This window comes from Salvia splendens, unplaced genomic scaffold (assembly GCF_004379255.2).
Source record: "Salvia splendens isolate huo1 unplaced genomic scaffold, SspV2 ctg249, whole genome shotgun sequence".
Classification (NCBI taxonomy): domain Eukaryota; kingdom Viridiplantae; phylum Streptophyta; class Magnoliopsida; order Lamiales; family Lamiaceae; genus Salvia; species Salvia splendens.
The window spans coordinates 24,749-41,700 of NW_024598887.1; the positions used below are offsets into that span (position 1 = coordinate 24,749).

Consider the following 16,952-nt stretch of genomic DNA (forward strand, 5'->3'; position numbering starts at 1 on the left):
CACTAAGAAAGCAAGACAAACTTCACTCATTTTTCACCTCTTTTCCCAGCATAATCAATGGGAATTCAATTCCTCATTTTCATGCTATTTCCATTATTATCTCCTAAATTCACATTCTCTTCACCATTTCCTGACCCTGAGCTTATAGTGCAAGAAGTTAATGAGTATGATTTCAAAACTTTGCTATAACATATATACATAATTTCAAATAAGTCTAGTCTAACAATGTGTCACATTCTCCTTTTTCAGGAAAATCAACGCATCCCGAAGGAATCTGGGGTTCCTGTCCTGCGGCACAGGCAACCCCATCGACGACTGCTGGCGGTGCGACTCCAACTGGGAAAAGAACCGCCAGCGTCTCGCAGACTGCGCGATCGGGTTCGGCAAGCACGCCATCGGGGGACCGCGACGGCAAGATCTACGTGGTGACCGACCCCGGGGACCACGCAGTGAACCCGAAGCCGGGCACCCTGCGGTACGGGGCGATCCAGAGCGAGCCGCTCTGGATCGTCTTCGCCCGGGACATGGTGATCCGGCTCAAGCAGGAGCTGATGGTGGGGTCCTTCAAGACGATCGACGGGCGCGGCGCAAGCGTGCACGTCGCGGGCGGGCCGTGCATCACGGTCCAGTATTCGACGAACGTGATCATCCACGGGCTCAACATCCACGACTGCAAGTCGGGCGGGAACGCGTACGTCCGAGACTCGCCTGACCACTTCGGGTGGCGGACGGTCTCGGACGGGGACGGGGTGTCGATATTCGGAGGGAGCCACGTGTGGGTGGACCACTGCTCCCTCTCGAACTGCCGGGATGGCCTCATCGACGCCATCCACGGCTCGGCCACAACAAGGTGATGCTGCTCGGCCACAGCGACAGCTACAAGCAGGATAAGAACATGCAAGTCACCATTGCCTTCAACCATTTTGGTGAAGGCCTCGTTCAAAGAATGCCAAGGTAATATATACTATTCACATATATATTAATATTCCACTCATTCTCTCTGTTTTTCTAGTTTCTGATGGTCCTGGGCCTGGGTTTGTTCTGTGCCTGCATTGGGAAATGTACGCGATTGGCGGGAGTGCGTCCCCGACGATAAACAGCCAGGGCAACCGGTTTCTCGCTCCCGACAGAGACGACAACAAGGAGGTACGTTAGAGAAAAAATTAATGATTTTTTTAAAAAAAATTTACTAAAAGGTGACGAAGCACGAGGATGCAGCGGAGAGCGAATGGAAGAGGTGGAACTGGAGATCGGAAGGAGACCTAATGCTGAAAGGGGCCTTCTTCACGAGGTCGGGTGCAGGGGCGTCGTCTAACTATGCGAAGGCCTCGAGTTTAAGCGCGAGGCCTTCTTCCCTAGTGGGAACGATCACGGCCGGGTCGGGTTCACTCCACTGCAGGAAAGGCAAATTTTGCTGATTGATATGTAAATTTAATCCTCTTTTTTAACTGGATTTGCACGATTTATTAGTGCTACATTGCAACCAATTACCATTTTTAGGGAAGTAGTACATAACCCCTCATTTTGGAAAATGTGGTGAGTTGATAAATGTAACTTTTTGTTGCAGTGAATTTTGCTAAGTTGTGTGAATTAATGGCACCGATAATTTATCACTGATTCACATTGTAAAGTACTATTTACATTGAAGAAAATGAGATTAATAGATTAATATATACATTAATTTATTATAAGGGTATACATATAGCCCATCTAACTCACATGGAATTCAATGATTTTGATAATATGTAAAAAGCAAGAAGCATAGTATATGCTTGTGGAGGGGCCCATTTCTATTGAATGTCTGTATTTTAGTTATATTTATTTTGTGTGGAATTATCCATGTTTATGATAAATTATTTGATTGTGACATGACGCAATAATTCAAGTATAAAGTGTGTAGGGAGCCGGAGCCACATTATATATGGATAATAAAGAAAATATTATTGGTGATCAATAAATACACTATGTAATGTGAACTTTAATAATTAGATGGATTGAAATTGTTTGATGGTAGAGTTTGTTACGATTGAGATCAGCGTGACAGACATTCTCTAACTTAGTTATTATTACGTTGAGATATTTGGCTAAGTTTATTTTAGAGAGTTTTTAAGTATTTATAAGACACTAATATTTTAAGTGCTTTCAAGTTATGCTAAGTGTTTGGATAATTGAACTTACAAACAAAAGAGAGAATTATAAATAGTAAATAAATAAAAAAAAATAGAAGAGTGGTGAAACTGAAAATGTATAGTATAATAAATTTTATAGAAGAACTATTTTTATAAAAGTAGATTGCCAGTAAATCACTAATAATTGTTAAATTCTGCATGTACCACATATTCAATAACTAAATTATAAACCACGAAATTTGCAATTTTCACAGATAGCCCATCTATCTTCTTTCCGAGAAAATCTTCGATGATGTGGCAGTTGGTTTTTCACTAAAAAGGACAGTTGATTATAAATTTTACTAGTACTAATACGGTTTTTAAAAGTGTGGGACGGACAATATTTTAATCATCTTTTGTGATTTGTTTGACAATTTGCCCAATTTTTAGAAATAGATGTTTTATAATAAGTGGAGGGACAGAATTTGCAGGATGTCACGCTGCCCATTTGACAAAATGTTCATCAAAATTTAATTCAATAGATCTTTTTTGCAGAGAAATAAAGTGGGTATGGTTAGAGATAGAGAGATCATATCTTAACTACTCAGCTGCAATAGAGAACTAAAAGCATGAGATGCTGCAAGCTTTGGCGACAAGATCCAACATCTTATTTATGTGAATACTTACTTTCTAAACCACCAATGTCAAAATTTGTGTTGATGTTTTAATCAATTTCACGAGGTTTTAACAAATGTCGACAAAACACAAACTAATGCGAAAGAGTCTTTCGCCATTAAAACATCAATGCAGTATTAGCAACTCAAGTTCTAATACAGAGACATGATGCAACTGAATCTCATTCTTTCAATCCTAACTTACGTCTCAACTAATTTCATTCGATCCCATGACTATTCATACCTTGTCGCGTGGCGGATTTATGAATCCGAGGCCCATCTATGCCACTGCAGAATTTTAACCTAGAGGGCACACCACAATGGTAGTTATTAATACCGGAATACGACACATCCAGCACCGACAACAAAAGCATGTGAGTTTGCACCTACACTCAACAGTGACCATAATGGAATCATGTGTAAGGTTTCAAGAGCCATGAGCAGAGTTGCACAAGTCGGCTCTATTCTAGAAAAGGCAGCTCTCCAATCAGCTGTCTAACTCAACGAAAAAAATCAAAATTCGGATGGTGAGATAACATCATCAATTTTCATAACCATCTTAACAACTTGAGTTGATAGCAGGATCTGCTGTTGCTTCCCGATCAAAGTCTCAAAGACATTTTGTTCACGCATGTCATTTGTGCCAACATCGTTGCAATCAATCCCGCAGCAGGAGTTGTTATCCTGATGAGAAAATCATACAGCTCCCTTTAGATAAACAAGTGAAGCCAGTATAACGAGGAGCACGTACATGAATACAAGGTGGATAAAAAACAAAATGATACAAGAGGAACAATTGGATTACCTTAATTTGCTGAGACTTGACAGCAGATAAAGTTTCGATTGGCTGGAGACCACTGTTTTCAGCCAATGCCATTGGGACAGCATCTAATGCATCAGCAAATGCCCTGATTGCATACTGCCATGAAAAACATGTCAATGTAAGCTCATATCGCAAATAATACCACAGGCATACAAATATAATACGTAAGAAAAAAGTAATTGGTTTCTCACCTGTTCAACTCCTGGGTATTTATCAGCAGCTGCATCAACAGCAATTGAACAAGAAATTTCAGCAGAACCACCTCCATATACTATGGAATTGTTTCGGATAAGGTTCCTTGCAACGCATAAAGCATCATGGAGGCTGCGCTTAGTTTCCTCTATCATCATTTTGTTACCTAAAGCATCGCCCCAGAACAACACTTAGTTCCAAACGTTGGACAACGACATTACGACAGGAACAGAATGGTAAGCAGAGTACATTTCACAGAAAACTGTTGGGAAAGTGTAGTTCCACAGATTTAAAGTAGATAGAGCAATTATGGTAGGTCCATGGACAATCCCTTTAAGTTTGTTGCATAAAATGATGGAACAGTACAGGGTTTACAGCTAGCAACAGTTACAATTAGTTGAAGCAAGGAAAGATATAATAGGGATTACAAGTAGAGATTATAGAAAGGACAAAATTGAACAAAGGGGAGAGGAGGACATCAACCTACCACCACGTATAAATATTGTTACAGCCCTTGAGTTTGCACAGTGCTCAATATATATCATCTGATCCTTAGTGGTTCCAAATGCTTTTTCTCGAACCAAACCAGCCTATCATGCATAAAATTATTTTTGATCAGGAAAAATCACACATGAAGTCATGAAAACAATGAATAATGTGCAAACTACAAAGTACTTGTACGTTGGACTTTAGAGTGTATAGGACAGTGAAAATAGGAAAACGTGGACAGATAGTCGTAGGTTTAGAACTTTACCTTGCCCAGCTTCTCTGGTGTCAACTCTTGAAATCTTGGCACAATTCTCCCACCTTACACAGAATACACAAATATCATTGGAGACTGTAAACGAAAACAGTAACAGAAATTAAAGAGTACAATGGTGTACTGCAGGGATGAAAAAAACCTGTAGCAATGGCAATCAGCTCTAACTCAACTCCACCAACCCATCTGACAGCAGGCAAGTCTCTGTGCATCAGTAAGTGGTTTGCTTCATCATCAAAACCCCATTGGCAGATAACTAACGTAGCCCCAACATCCTTCAATACAGTGAGGCTTGTAAATTACATGAACGCCTTTATTTTCCAAAGTAAAAGGTAGTATTTACAAGAGTATGAGTCTTTCAAAAGTTGATTAAGATAGAAAATGTATCATGTTAAATGCAAAAGGACGTTCAGAAACCATTTTTTCGTAACAGAATGCAACGAAAGTGGAAGGGAGCAATCTCAACTTAGTTTCATGGGCCAAGTCCCTATAAAACATCCAAACCTCTGCCACTTTCTATAACGCAAACATACAGAAATTCCAACATGAGTTACCTTCTCCCAAGAAGCTATCAAAACAAAGATAATAACACACTGTTACAAAGAGATTACCTTGCACTTCTGAACCATATCATCAAAGTATTTCTGCTCTTGTTCGCGCAATGTTTGGAAGTTCTCCACAGTATCAATATCAACCTTATGCTTAGTCTTTGGCTTTGGAGGCTCGAAGGGGCAAGTCAAAATGGCAATTTTTGCATCCTCGATGTGCTTTGGCATCTGTGGATGACTCATATCTTTATCAACAACAATTCCATATATCAGCTCAGTATCCTCCAACTTTCCACCTACTTTACCCTCTACTTTAATCAAGTCAAGATTAACATCCTTCCTCTCTAAATCTGCAACGGCAAGAACTGCTTTAACAGCAATCTCTGCAAGACTGCGCTTACACCTATTCACACTGCAAAGAACATTTAACAAGATCAGACAACAAAAGCATGGGATGCACTATTACTCGAAGCACACTTGAAGCATAATTTCTTAAGGCACAAGATATGGAGGTTCGAAGCCAGTAAACAGATGAACAAGCCCGCCCTCTAGACTCATCCCAGACACCGGGGACCCAACTAAAACCAATATACACACAGTTCGATGTATAATAGAATGGCCAAAAATCCTGCGCATGGAACACAACTTACATCTTGGAAGATAAAGTAGTCATACAGGTCTGAATGAGAGATTCAACATTTGTCGCACTAAACTCAAACTTATGCGATATACGTTCCAAATGATCAACAGCTACCCTCGAAGCCATCTCATAGCCTTCTGCAATGCGAATGGGATGAATTCCGCGTTCCAGCAACTTCTGCGCATGTTCTAGAAGAGCACCAGCCATGACAACAACCCCCGTTGTTCCATCGCCAATTTCGTAGTCCTGACTCCGAGACAGCTCAACCATGAGCTTGGCAATCTGGTTGTCCACATCCATCTGCTCCAGGATCGTGGCACCGTCATTTGCTGCCACCACAATAACCATAAATACATCAACCTCATCTCAACATAATTCTAAATTTGACAATCATGCAATTCTCCGCAATTAGAAATGCACAAACAACGCAATGATTCAAAAAATGCGTAATCACGTGAACACATAGAAAATGAGGTGAATCGGCGGAGCTTACTGATGGTGACCTCGCCGTCGGGGCTCTGGAGCATCTTGTCCATGCCTTTAGGTCCGAGAGAAGTGCGGAGGATTCGCGCCACGGCTTTTCCGGCGGCGATATTGGCCTTCTGCGCATCGAGGCCGCGCAATCTGGTTTTCTGCTCCTGCTCCCTTAGTATGATGAACGGACGGCCGAATTCATCGAACGTCATCGCCATCACGCCGAATCAGGATCCGAGGAATTGAGTACTTCACTTGATTCGATTGGCAAATTCGAATTTGAAGATCGCAAAATGCATGAAATTTTTGCTACTGAGATTTTGTAAAACCCTCGCTAAAGTGGGTTAATTCTTTTTTACTTCTAAGGTTTTTTACCTTTGTATTGGGCTTTTTTTTAATTCTAAAAAAGCCCATTACACTTATGGAAGTTTTTTACCTTTGTACCGGGTTTTTTTTTAATTCTAAAAGCTCAGTATATTTATGGAAGGTAAAAGACACCCTAGAACTAAAAAAGAATTAACCTGCTAAAGTTCGCTCTCCGGTTACTTCCTCTACAGTATTCTGTAGTTCGAAGTTCTCTTACTACAGATTCTAAAATTTAATTTCAAAATACTAAATCAATTGTAGTTTATGGTACTAACCTTTTACAATATTTTTAAAGCTATTTTAATTTTTGCAAAATAAGTACCAGATTCAATTTTTGACATCATATTGGCTGTGACAAAGCATGCCAAAGGCTTGTGTATATAAAATCTATCGATCCCATTTAACTTGAGAGTATGTCATATTATCAATCTCATGCCAAAAACTAAATTATGTGATAGATTTGATAATATACAAAATTGATATTTTATAAAGATTATGATAGATTTGAAAGCATTATTATTCGAACAAAATTTTTAATCCAAATAATGTTGTAAACGAGATTAAAGAATAAGGTTTAAGACATCGAAATATAGTTTAGTTGTTAAAACGTTTTCCTCCAAGCAATCATAAATGTTTGACCATGTGGATTTATGGATTTGTAAAGAAATTTTGTAATGTAATTGGATTGATTTTATTGTCATAATTAGGGTTTCTTCTAGTGATATATCCAAAGTTTTAGGAAAATAAACCTATAGCTTAATGTGTAGTATTATATAAATATAATAAATTCCGATGCTATGGTGGTGACGATCAAAGACTTGGATTCATCCAACGAGCAATCAACCAAAGAGTATAAAGAAGATAGGGCAATAAGCTAGCTCTTCATGTACAATTGATTCAATGATACATCTCAAATATTGCATAAGCTGCAAAATGAACTCAATAAAAAAATGAGAGGGGAGTTCATCATTGACTCCTATTACAAAATGGAGTATTACCTGTGAAAAAAGCTATCATGTCTGATCAATATGAGGACAAACAGTATCACATAAACAAGCTCACATGGGAATCGGATACGCAACATTTACAGACACGACTCAATTCGGCTTACACTTGCAGGGGAATCGGCATTTACAGACACAGACGAAGAGTCTGTGCCACGCAACATTTCACGTTTCAGCACATTATATCTTTGATGCAGCTTCCAAGATTCGCAACTCAAACCACAACCTCAGCATACAATGACTGGAAATGGTCTAAAAATAGTACATCACTTGTACAATCTTAGAGAGGAGGTGCGGTGCACATAATAGATCAGATTATTACATGTGCGGAACATATCTAATACATGGAATATATACTAATGAAACTACAGTGCATCATCTCAAAAATATTCTTGCAAGAATTGATAAGTTACTTTTCATACAAATTCTTCCAGGATCACTGACTCAATATTTGGTATATGCTTCAGGGATACAAAGCAATTGCATGCATGATAAATGCTTCTTTGCATTCATAGTGTAAAGCATTCATGAATATCCAAGATTGCAGCAATTAATGGTTCTCTGCTCCTGAGCACCATAATTAGAGAAAATTCCTTTGTCAATAATAATAGTAATAATAAATGAACAAGTGAAGCTATATGGCAAATAAAGATAAGTGGATATCATGGTAAAATAGGGCCTAGAAATTAAACAAGAGCACACTGTTTATAACAGTATAACTTAAAAACAAAATTATTGTAAATAACTTTTCAATCATTGATTCGTCCTGATAATTGACAGAACAATTCTACAGCACTTCAACAGTTCAACTATATATAATTGACTCCCCAAAAAAAGGAATGTTAAGAATGGCTCGTGTTCATGCATTCAGATAAGGAGTCAAGGAGTACAAATAAATAGCAAGTCAGTGGCGAAGGCATCAATCGCACAATACAGAACATTTCGAGGAAACCAGAAGAAACTACAAGCATCCAGGAATTCTTACACTCCACAAATATTAACTGGAGGGAAATTACAGTCATATTTTCCATTTAAAAGAATATTATTTTTACAGGTGCATTATAAAATGTAGCGAGTTTACAACTACGCTTTAATCTGTCTTCTGAAGTTTACCATAAATTTCCATATTTCGAACTGAAGACTGTAGAAACACAGACACGGGCTGAGTTCAGAAATACAGAAACCAATTCTATTCTTGTACACTACTTATTGAGTTCATAAAAGCTGGGGTGGAGTCTCTACAATGGGCTTGAGCTATAGGTGAATCCTATTGTTGATGAAAATACTCTTAATAATAATAGCAAAATGTGACCAAATACTCTACAATGGGCTTCAGCTGTGGGAGGGTCCCCATTACCGCCGGAGGCACCAGTCGCCGAAGATAGATCGGAGACGGTAGCAGGGGCAGAGAGAGGAGTGCACACATAGGTGAATTAGTCTGCATAGGGAGAAAGTGACGCATAGGTGGGTGATGGATTTATTTGGAGAAAGGTTTTGATTTTTTAATTTAATTTTTTTTAGAATAATAGAGTAAATTTTTTTTTGAAATAATTAAAAAATCTAATAATAATGCTTAATTCGGTCAAAATCGGGTAAACAGCCATTGACCGTTACTTTTAGACGCCTGAGTTCAAATGTGGGGGATGCAATAATTCAAAACGTAATAACTAGGACCAAAATCGTAAAAACACCATATGTTTAGGCCACATTTGGCCCTTACTCATATATTAATAGCAATCTGATGTTAGTTAACATACACGTGGTTATCAAATTATCAAGTGATTACATGCATCATACTAAGCACTCTAACCAACCAAGTTGGATGATACTATAAAGTTGCTCATAAGGCTTAAATTTCAAAAAGAAAAACAACTGTAATGGAAAGCAGGTGAAAATTGCAGATATGGGTTTTGCATTCATGCTATATTGTCAGATAAAGAACAAACATCTACAAGTTTCTCAAGCAAAGGAAGAAACACAAGGAAATCAACTTCTGTTACTAAGCATTGAAACATCACACGATATATTTTCTCATTTATATTCTCAACTTAGCAAACCGACAAATTCAGCATAGTGTCAGCTATTTCAGAGAACGTATAGCACTGCAACCAACTTATGCTACCGGTATTACTGGTACAAGTTTGGAGGGTTTATAAAGTGAAAGTAAGAACACAAACCAATCTATTAACAAAAAGGTTAAGAACGCAACTTCAAAGATAAATTGTGTTTCCATGCACAAAGGATAAACAGCCATCTTCACTGCATCAAGCAAATACACAATATAACAATACTTAAGGTACTGAAGTTTATAGCACAAAGTTATAATCATAGCATCAAACTGAGTACAAGTAAGCTAACTTTAAACAAAACAAATCAGTCCTTTCCAGTAACCTCTAGTGAAGGCACTTACCTCTTTGAAGCCCGAGGCAATCCTTCATAGGAGCCAAATATGACATTGCAAATCATAGTGGAAGATGTCAAACATTTTGAAGTCGCATGACATCATGTCATTCAGATGGCATGCGTCTCCGTTTCCCATAATCAGCATCCCTAGATCGAGACCTGTGATCATTTTGATGCACTGCACCGGATCTGCTGCGGGATCTCGATGACTGTCCTTTATCCCATTCGTCATCATAACCCGATTCACGATCTTTGTGGCGATAGTCCCGATTACGATCCTTCACTTCTCTGCGTCTAGAATCCCTATCATATCTGTCTCCATCTTGTTCCCTCTCCTCCCTATGCCGCTTCTCTGGAACACTAGACCCATCACGATCAGAATTTCTCTCTTTCTCCCGGGAAGCAGCACTAGACCTTACACCTTTGTCATGACTTCCCTCTCCATACCCATATTCTGATGCATTATCCTCTCCACCATAACTAGACTCTCTTCCATGTTCTTCCCCTCCCCATCCACCCATGTTTGTATCATTCCACATTCCTGAATGAGGTCCTACCATTCCTGCAGTTCCCATCATGCTCATTCCATTGGGATTCATTCCTCGGCCAAAAAAAGCTGGGTTGACATGAGGAGCCACTCCAGGAAGCCCCATGGAATTAACAGCTTGAAATGGAGGAAGCATCCCCGGGAAACCAGGGCCTGAGAAGCCTCCATAACCAGTTCCGCGACCCATATATGCTAGATCAAAACCGGGACCCATCATGCCCTGATGAGGCATCATACCAGGAGTTCCACCGAAACTAGGGCCAGTCATACCTTGTCCGTAAGTTCCTCCACCAGAAACACCACCAGCGCCAGGTGCATTCCCCATCATATTCGTGTTTACCATACCCCCTCTTCCTCTCATAGGTCCTGATCCAGGACCCCTATTTGGCCCTTGGTTCCCTCGTGCCCAGCCACCTCGTCCAAAATTTCTCCCTGTGTCTCCACTTGGGTAATCAGACCCATTACCTCTACCTGCTGCATCATTAACAGGATTCCTTCCTTGCAGTTGAGACTGAGTCTGGCCCTGAGTCTTATTTGTGTAAGAAGCACCCATTTGTCTTATGGTCTGTGGAGTGGCAAATGCCACCACACAAGCTCTCCCATTAAAAATGTGACCATTCATACCCTCCTTACATGCAGAGGCTGCAGCAGAATCATAAAATTCGACTTGGCAATAACCTTTGGACTTACCACAAGACCTTTCATCAAAAAACTTTATCTCCTTGACTTTCCCAAACTGAATCAGTACACTTTCAATCTCAGAATCAGTTGTCCACCAATGTAATTCTCCTACAAACAGCATTGTATTTCCATTTTCTACAGATGGCCTAACCATGTATTCGTCATCCATTGAACGGTTTACATTAACATTTGCATTAGAGTTCATCTGATTAGGTGGAATCTGCGGAACACCTTTTGTGTTACCCATGTTAGGATACATCAACAGTGCAGGCTCACCAATTACTTTTTCTGAACTGTTCAACCGATCTGCAGCAATCTTATGAGGCATACTTTCTGATCCTTGATATCCCAGATTCGCAGCTTGAGAATTATTCGCCATTTCAGGAAGCCTCCCCCTTTGACCGCCATCTATGATCTGTGTTGGGCCCCCAGAGGCTGGCAAGCTACTCTTCTGATCTGGAAATTGAACTGAAGTAGCAGCATAATTTCCTTCATTAGCAACTCTTTCATTGTTCACGTCTTGCGAGGCCACCGCTTCGACTCGAGTTCCAGGAACAATAGCTTTCGAACTTTGAAACCCACTACTTGCTACCACAGGAGGCGCTTGTGTCTCAGAACGCTGCATTTGCAGGAAACCCTCTCCAACATTAACATCGCTATAAAGGTCATCATATTCATCATCCTCACCAATCAACTCCTCTTCAGCAAGTGCCGGTATAGCTCCACCTTGATGATATTGCATTTTTTGATTCCCTGCATAGTCACCATAATCTAACTGCTCACCAGTCACTGGATCCATGAAAGCAAGCTATTCTTACCGAAACGTCTACAAGAAAAGGAAAACCCAATATATTTACCAAACTCTATCCAAAAAAATACAAGCATCATGAATTTATCTACCAAAGTTATTACTGCAATATTTATTTAAGTTACCTAATAGACAGCACTGCCTTAACTGTTTTGGGCTCACGACATCTTATCTACGTTAAAAAAGGAAAATACGTTTTTCTAGACGAATCTGAAGCAAGGAAACAGGAAGGCATAAATGAGGTTATGCTTCCCCCAACAAAAGCAACTTTAAGCAATTAACATTACAAACCCCCATTACAAATTACAATGTTGATGAACGTCATTTCTTATAAAATCTTCAAAACTAGACTATATATACATACAGATCACAATTTCACTATAATTTTGCAAATGCGAGCATCAACAACTCGAAGATAATGTAGCATTTCGTATCAGCGACGGCAGAAACAGACAATCCCATCAAAAAAACTACTCAGCAGTACAGAAATCAACAACGCAACAATACAGAAATCCTCATAAACGATTCCGCAGCTACAAAATCAAAGCTCGACAGGCGCGCGCATAATCCATATTTCATCATTGTAAGGAAAATTAAGGAGTCCAGCAAAAATATAGACAAGTAGTGAAAATATGCCTTGGAGTTTGAAACGGCGGTGTAACGATCGCGACGGCAGAATCCCGGTAGGTGTGGTGAAGAATTGAAGCTGCTGAAATTCTCGATACAATTGCAGTTACCCTATAACTTTCGCCTAATTCCTCTTTTTCTTTTTCTTAAAAATAAGAAAACATATACTACTACTGAGTTGGAATTCCGAGTCAACCTGGTTTAATTCATTTTTATACTCTTTTTTTTTTTTACGTTATGATATATTTGTATTGTACCTCAAATTTATAACTAATGTGAATTACTTCCTCCGTCCCATAATAATTGTCATTATTTTTTTTATTTCGATCCATCCCATAATAGTTATTACTTATCACACTTCACTTTTACGGTAAATAGATCTCATATTCCACTAATTCACCTTACTTACATTTTATTATAAAATTAATATAAAAAAAAAGACAATTATTATGGAATGTCAACAATGTTGCTAAATTCTCGCCTCTCGCATAGCCAGTCATAGTAGGTAACCCCTATGCACCCATAAAATGCTAGTAGCATGTTTCAAACTCGATTGGAATACCCTTGAACAAAATTGACAAACTTAATTAGACTACTTATTTAGATAACACTTAATTTAATTAAATATTTGATTTCATAAAATGATGGTTTGTTCATGTACGAATTCTATTTGTCACATTAGTTTCAGTTTCAAGGAAATTATGGCAAGCGGAAAAAAGGATTAACTTAGTAATTTATTATTCAAATTTAAAAGGTAGTAGTACAAAATAAACCATAATTGGCCCAGATTAGGTTGAAACAATTGCGAACCAAGCCAGAAGTAGCTCTTGTCTTGTTGTGTGTGTGAGTTGGTCAAGCGGTCGAAATGTTAATGTCTGGTGCAGCCTTTAAATTTGAAATCATTTACCAATCCAAAAAAATAGCTCGTCTCACTTTGACCTGACACGAGTTTTAAGAAATATAATGAAAAATGAGTTGAAAAAGTTAGTGGAACGTGGATCCTATTTTTATATATTAGTTTTATAATAAAACGTGAGTAGAAATGAGTTAGTGGAATATGAGGTTCACCAAAAATGGTAAAAAGTGAAATGAGATAAACTTTGTGGGACGGACGGAAATGAAAAAATGGGACAAACTTTCTGGGACGGATGGAGTATTTTATATCCTAAAATTCACAGCAGTCCTCTAAATTTAGTATACTTTGATTTTTTATAACTTTTTTCTTTTTATTGAAATAAGTTTCATTCTTTACTAACAATACTCCAATCAATTTTTCTTTCTATTTCTCATTCTCTTTCATATTTTACCAATTTTATATCAAAGTATGTATCATTTCTAAATTCTCTATTTTCATGGAACGAATTCTCTTTCACATTTTACCAATTTTATATCAAGGTATGTATCATTTCTAAATTCTCTATTTTCATGGAACGAACAACGAAAGTACTATACATAAATAGACATTAAAAAGAGAATACTATTTAATTGCAATTGTATCACTCCCTTAAAACTTTACCCTTTTCAATTTGCAACCACGAAACCCTCTATCACTCACTCAACTAACCTCCTTCAACCTTTTCCTCTACGATCTCAAAATCCCAAAATACAGTATTTACCGTATAGAAAAAATACCAAAATTACCAATTGTTTGCTATACCACAATTTTCAGTATGGAATGATATTGTAGTGATATCTATCGCTGCGGCAAGGTATCATTTTCCTAATTGCAAGGAAGCTATCAATCAATTAAAGGATTGCAATTTTTCCATTTAAAAGTCTCGTTAGACTCAAATTCCATTAACTGATTACACTCACACTTTTCATTATAAAAATAGAATCTACCTCCGACTCATTTATTCCACTCATAGCAAACTCAACAATAAATTCATGCCAAAAGCAAAGGAAACTTATAACTGTTCGATGCGTGACATGGATAAGAGCAAATTGATATACTACAATAAAAACCACAATCAAAGAGCACAAAGCTAGGCATATAATAAACCACACATCTCATCAACGGGAATTCTGAAATCAAACACATTTAAGAGCTGCAGAAAGAATAACATTTCTAAATGCACAGGAACTATCATACTATATCTACTCTTCTTGGTCATTAATATCACCAGGAAAATCCTTCGAGCGTTTGGCACCAAAATGCATGGAAACGCGCTGCTAAGAATCAAAAGCATTACACATTGCTAGAGAGTTAACTCTTTACAAAATGGAGCATCACCTGTGATACAGCTGAGAAAAAGAGCTACCATGTCTGCTCAATATGACAGACGGTATCACATAAAATTAACCTTACACGAAATACACTGCATTTACAGACACGGCACGATTAAGCTTACAGGGGAGACACTGCATTTACAGACGCAACTCAATTAAGCTTACAGAAGATACACTGCATTTACAGACACAGCTCAACTAAGCTTACAGGAGATTAGCTGCATTTACAGACATCACAACTATTCTGCTACCGCAACATTTCACGTTTCTATACACATGCATCTATGATGCAGCTTACATGTGTTGCAACTCAAAACCACAACCTAATCATACACGACCAGAAGACATGGTCTATAAATTGTACATCACTTTTACAATCTTAAAGAGGGAGGTGCGGATATCAGATCAAATTATTACATGTGGAACCTACTACATGGAATATACTAATGAAACTACAGTGCATCATCTCAAAAATATTCTTGCAAGAATTGATAAGTTACTTTTCATACAAATTTTCGAGGATCAAAGTTTGCATACATGATTAAGGCTTCTTTGCACTCATAGTATAAAGCATTCACGGATATCCAAGAGTGCAGCAATTAATGGTCCTGAGTACCATAGTTAGAGAAAATTCCTTTGTCAATAATCATAATAAATGAGCAAGTGAAACAATATGTCAGATATAGGTAAGTGCACACCATGAAAATAGGGCCTAGAAACCAAACAAGAGCACACTGCTTATAACTAAAACAAATTATAGTACAAAACTTCTCAATCATTGATTAAAGTACTGGTAATTGACAGAACAATTCTACAGCACTTCAACTATATATAATCAACTCCCCAAAAAAAGGCACATTAAGAATGGTTTGTGTTCATGCATTTAGATAAGGAATCAAGGATTACATAAGCACACCTTGACCTTATGGTACACTGGTACAGCACTATGGTACACAAGATCTAAAAATAGAAAGATTTTTATTTCAAAACCACAAACACAAACAAAGATAAAACAGATGCACACGCAGACAAGATGAAAATACTATGGGCTTGAGCTATAGGTGAATCCTAGACTTGATGAAAATACTAATATTAGTAGTAGTAGTAGTAGTAGTAGTAGTAGTAGTAGTAGTAATAATAATAATAATAATAGCTAGAAATGCAACGAAATAAGCAGTTCCTCTGTAACTTTCAAATTAATGTTTTGTTGTTTCATTAGAAACTATTTCCAGTCATTCATCATATTCATGTACGAACACACATCATCTTCCATTTTTTGTAATTAAAACTACAAAGCAGAGAAAATGAAAAATATATTAATTGCATCTGCTCTGTTAACATGCATGTGGTATTCATATTATCAAGTTTTTAGATGAATCATACCGGGCAGTGGGCACTCACCTCCTAAGTTGGATGATACTATAAAGTTGATCATAAGGCTTAAATTTCACAAAGAAAAACAACTTGAATGGAAGGAAAGAAGGTGAAAACTGCAGATCTGGGTTTTGCAATCCAGCTATATTGTCAGATAAAGCACAAACATTTACAGGTAAGTTTCTCAAGCAAAAGGAGAAAACAAGAAATACAAACTTCTATTACTAAGCATTGACACATCAGATGATAAAAATTTTATTCATTTTCTCAACTTAACACGCCCACAAACTCAGCATAGTGTAAGCTATTTCAAACAACGTATAGCGCCTACAACCAACTTGTGCAACCAGTATTACTGATACAAGTTGGAGGGTTCATAAATAGGAAAGTAGGAATACAAACCATCTATTATATAAAGTTTATGCAACTTCAGAGTTCAGAGGTCAAATTGTGGTTCCATGCACAAAAGATAAACGGCCAGTAGACCTTCACTGCATCAAGCAAATACATAATAGAACAATACTTAAGGTACTGAATTTATAGCACAAATTATAAACATAGCATCAAATTGAGTTCAATAAAGCTAACTTAAAACAAAATAAATCGGTCTTTCCAGTAACCTCTAGTAAAGGCACTTACTTCATTTGAAGCCGAGGCCACACAGCACATGACACCGACATAAACTAGAAAGAGC

At 37.9% G+C, this 16,952-nt stretch overlaps 2 protein-coding genes and 1 pseudogene across 4 annotated transcripts; 1 reads left to right on the forward strand and 2 right to left on the reverse strand.

The window, feature by feature from the left end:
- The first annotated feature begins 25 nt into the window (after window positions 1-25).
- On the forward strand, window positions 26-1,617 carry LOC121789471 (annotated as a pseudogene).
- A 1,195-nt stretch (window positions 1,618-2,812) lies between these two features.
- Window positions 2,813-6,542, reverse strand: LOC121789478 (T-complex protein 1 subunit epsilon-like). Of its 2 annotated transcripts, XR_006048054.1 has the most exons (10): window positions 6,239-6,542; window positions 5,756-6,074; window positions 5,169-5,517; window positions 4,700-4,832; window positions 4,552-4,604; window positions 4,285-4,387; window positions 3,797-3,963; window positions 3,588-3,701; window positions 3,173-3,466; window positions 2,813-3,085 (listed from the first exon to the last, which is right to left on the reverse strand). XR_006048054.1 is itself a non-coding variant. In XM_042187931.1 (9 exons), exons 1-9 carry the CDS (start codon window positions 6,435-6,437, stop codon window positions 3,296-3,298), a joined length of 1,608 nt encoding a protein of 535 aa, XP_042043865.1. In that variant the 5' UTR covers window positions 6,438-6,542; the 3' UTR covers window positions 2,813-3,295. The 2 variants fall into 2 exon arrangements, 1 of the variants encoding a protein (XP_042043865.1); XM_042187931.1 differs by having other exon boundaries at window positions 2,813-3,466.
- Window positions 6,543-7,964: 1,422 nt separating this feature from the next.
- Window positions 7,965-12,816, reverse strand: LOC121789472 (cleavage and polyadenylation specificity factor subunit 6-like). Of its 2 annotated transcripts, XR_006048052.1 has the most exons (3): window positions 12,665-12,816; window positions 10,000-12,046; window positions 7,965-8,156 (listed from the first exon to the last, which is right to left on the reverse strand). XR_006048052.1 is itself a non-coding variant. In XM_042187925.1 (2 exons), exon 2 carries the CDS (start codon window positions 12,017-12,019, stop codon window positions 10,097-10,099), a length of 1,923 nt encoding a protein of 640 aa, XP_042043859.1. In that variant the 5' UTR covers window positions 12,020-12,046; window positions 12,665-12,816; the 3' UTR covers window positions 9,845-10,096. The 2 variants fall into 2 exon arrangements, 1 of the variants encoding a protein (XP_042043859.1); XM_042187925.1 differs by lacking the exon at window positions 7,965-8,156 and having other exon boundaries at window positions 9,845-12,046.
- Window positions 12,817-16,952: the final 4,136 nt, after the last annotated feature.